We start from the raw sequence: 2,217 nt of genomic DNA, 5'->3' as shown, positions 1-2,217 counted from the left end.
CACCTGTGCCAGGTCTACGCGCGCAACAACGGCAGCGTGCGCGACCTCAAGCCTTCGGTCCAGCTGAATCTCACGAGTCTCGAGGCCATCAGGAGCGGCCGGGTGTCGAGTCGCAGTCCCGTGGCGCATCGCCTCAGCCACAAGACCGCCGACGACGCGACGGTGCTGTTCAGCTGGCTGCGACCTCCCGCGGCGGACGGCGCCGAGTCCAGCTACGAGCTCCACCACGAGTCCATCAAGTTCCCGGGCTGCACCGTGGAGAGCCTCAAGTCCTCGTTGTTCGGCAATCTCGGCCTCGCCGTCAGCCGCATGTACAGCTACTACGGCCGGGACGCGCTCAAGTTTCAGCTGCTCATCAGGAGCTACAGGACCGTGCACTTCTCCTGCGACGTCACCATCGTCAAGAAGGTCGTCCACGTGGAGGATTACGTAGACAAAGTGTAGAAATTATTCATTCTATTCTCTCACGTCCAACTTGTAAATATTCGTACGAATGAGCGTTTTATAATATCATTATATACTATGTAACACTAACGTTTAAGCCTCGTAAGTATTAGCTTTTCCACACACGATGTACGATAATAATAATAATAATAATGAGTCGTCGTCGCCGTCGTCGAGGAGAGCCGAAAGAAGCACATAAGAGAGCGAGAAGAAGACGAAGAAGAGCTTAAATTGCACTTTACTCTCTTTTCTCTCGTAGCTACACTGTGCAGCTGCAGTCGCAGCGCGTCCGTCGGCTGTATTGCAAGCACCAGTTAAAGCTCATTCAGTTCAGCGGAATAACAAGTGCTTCTCTTCGTTTAGATAATATTACATAGAAGAGTATAGGTATAACGGCGCTCGACGTGCATATCATCTCAGCGAAAAAAAGGAAAAAATTTGGAAACAAGAGAGGGAGAGTTTATTCATGCACATGGACATCATGCCAGCAGCCTGTTGAGAAAAAAGAATAACGAGTGAGTACATCGATTGTCAAAAGAATCGAAGCTTTTATTCTTCACAAATTGCGTCATTGAAATCGACAGATACGTCCGAATCGTCATGGCTCATCGACGGCTGCTCCAGCTGGTCGTCTCGGCGCCGCTGCTGCTGCTCTGCGGCGGCAAGGCCATCACCAGCGACCTGAATCGCAACAACTTCTCCAACGCCGTGATCTGCTGCGCCGTGTGCGACGAGTCCGGGGCCAACTGCTCCATCACCACGTCCAATCAGATCTACAACGAGCAGAACTTCAAGAAGTCGTGCCGGGTGCGCTTCCACGCCAACGGCACCTACGAGAGCTCGCCGGTCTACGTCGAGGAGGAGCCGCCGCCGCCGCCGTCGCAGTCGAGTCGACTGCAGGAAGGAGACGCCGGAGCTACATCGACAGCAGCAGCCGCATCGAATCAACCGCTGTACCTGAGCTGGCTGGATCTGCACCGGGGCGGGCCCAACGACGAGGGCAACAAGACCATCGACTTCGCTCGCTGCCTCGTGGACACGCACAGGCCCGGTAAATTCGATCGGGCCGAGCTGCCGGCGATCAGAGCCTACGGACTGTCGGGTGCCAAGGCCGAGCAGTACGAGCTGGTGCCGAGGGAGCAGGAGATGTGTGAGGAGACCTGTCAGATGATGATACTGAAGCGAGTGCCGAGCTTGGACGATTACATGGAGAAGAAAAAGATCACCGACGAGTGACGACCGCTCGTCATTATTACTATTATTATTTATTATTAATAATACAGAATATCCTAATATATTTGTGTGTATAAATGTCGCATTCAATGGAAAATATAATGTCTATTTATAATGTAAAGCAATGTTCAGTGTAGAGAAGCAATATCATACGTATATATGACCTTGTAACAGATATATCATACATAGACCGCGAGTAGTGGCATTACCAATTTTGCAACGATCCCGTCAATCAGCGCGCGTCCTGACTTAGAACTTGGCCTCTGGCCACGTGCGAGCCTCATCAATTTTCTCTCTCTCTCACTCGAGAGAGCTTAATATACATAAGTAGACGACTCGAAGCAATTTATCAATTATCTCCGCGTGCGATAGGCCGCCGGGCTCCGATTGAATCGGACTCGAGAAAAAAAGCTCTCGGGCACAAACGCGCGGCGAGCACATAGCTGTCGACATGTCGATCCGTGCTACACTCCTGCCGCCGATCATGGTTCTCGTCGCGGGCGTCGTCGTAGTCGTCGTCGTCGCCCAGGCGGCCGACGA

The 2,217-nt window shown here is 52.4% G+C and overlaps 1 protein-coding gene across 1 annotated transcript; it reads left to right on the top strand.

Annotated features, from left to right (window-relative positions):
• Nucleotides 1-456: 456 nt before the first annotated feature.
• LOC106649593 lies at nucleotides 457-1,700 on the top strand. Its single transcript, XM_014367061.2, has 2 exons — nucleotides 457-959; nucleotides 1,029-1,700. Exon 2 carries the CDS (start codon nucleotides 1,045-1,047, stop codon nucleotides 1,678-1,680), a length of 636 nt encoding a protein of 211 aa, XP_014222547.1. The 5' UTR covers nucleotides 457-959; nucleotides 1,029-1,044; the 3' UTR covers nucleotides 1,681-1,700.
• Nucleotides 1,701-2,217: the final 517 nt, after the last annotated feature.

Source organism: Trichogramma pretiosum, unplaced genomic scaffold, assembly GCF_000599845.2.
Source record: "Trichogramma pretiosum strain Unisexual culture from Peru unplaced genomic scaffold, Tpre_2.0 scaffold43, whole genome shotgun sequence".
Lineage (NCBI taxonomy): Eukaryota > Metazoa > Arthropoda > Insecta > Hymenoptera > Trichogrammatidae > Trichogramma > Trichogramma pretiosum.
Note: the sequence above shows the minus strand (reverse complement) of the source record. Positions and strands in the feature narration are given on the sequence as shown.

What these genes read in the sequence shown, in the direction of transcription:
- LOC106649593 (XM_014367061.2), top strand. Translation starts at nt 1,045, where the DNA reads ATGGCTCATCGACGGCTGCTCCAGCTGGTCGTCTCGGCGCCGCTGCTG.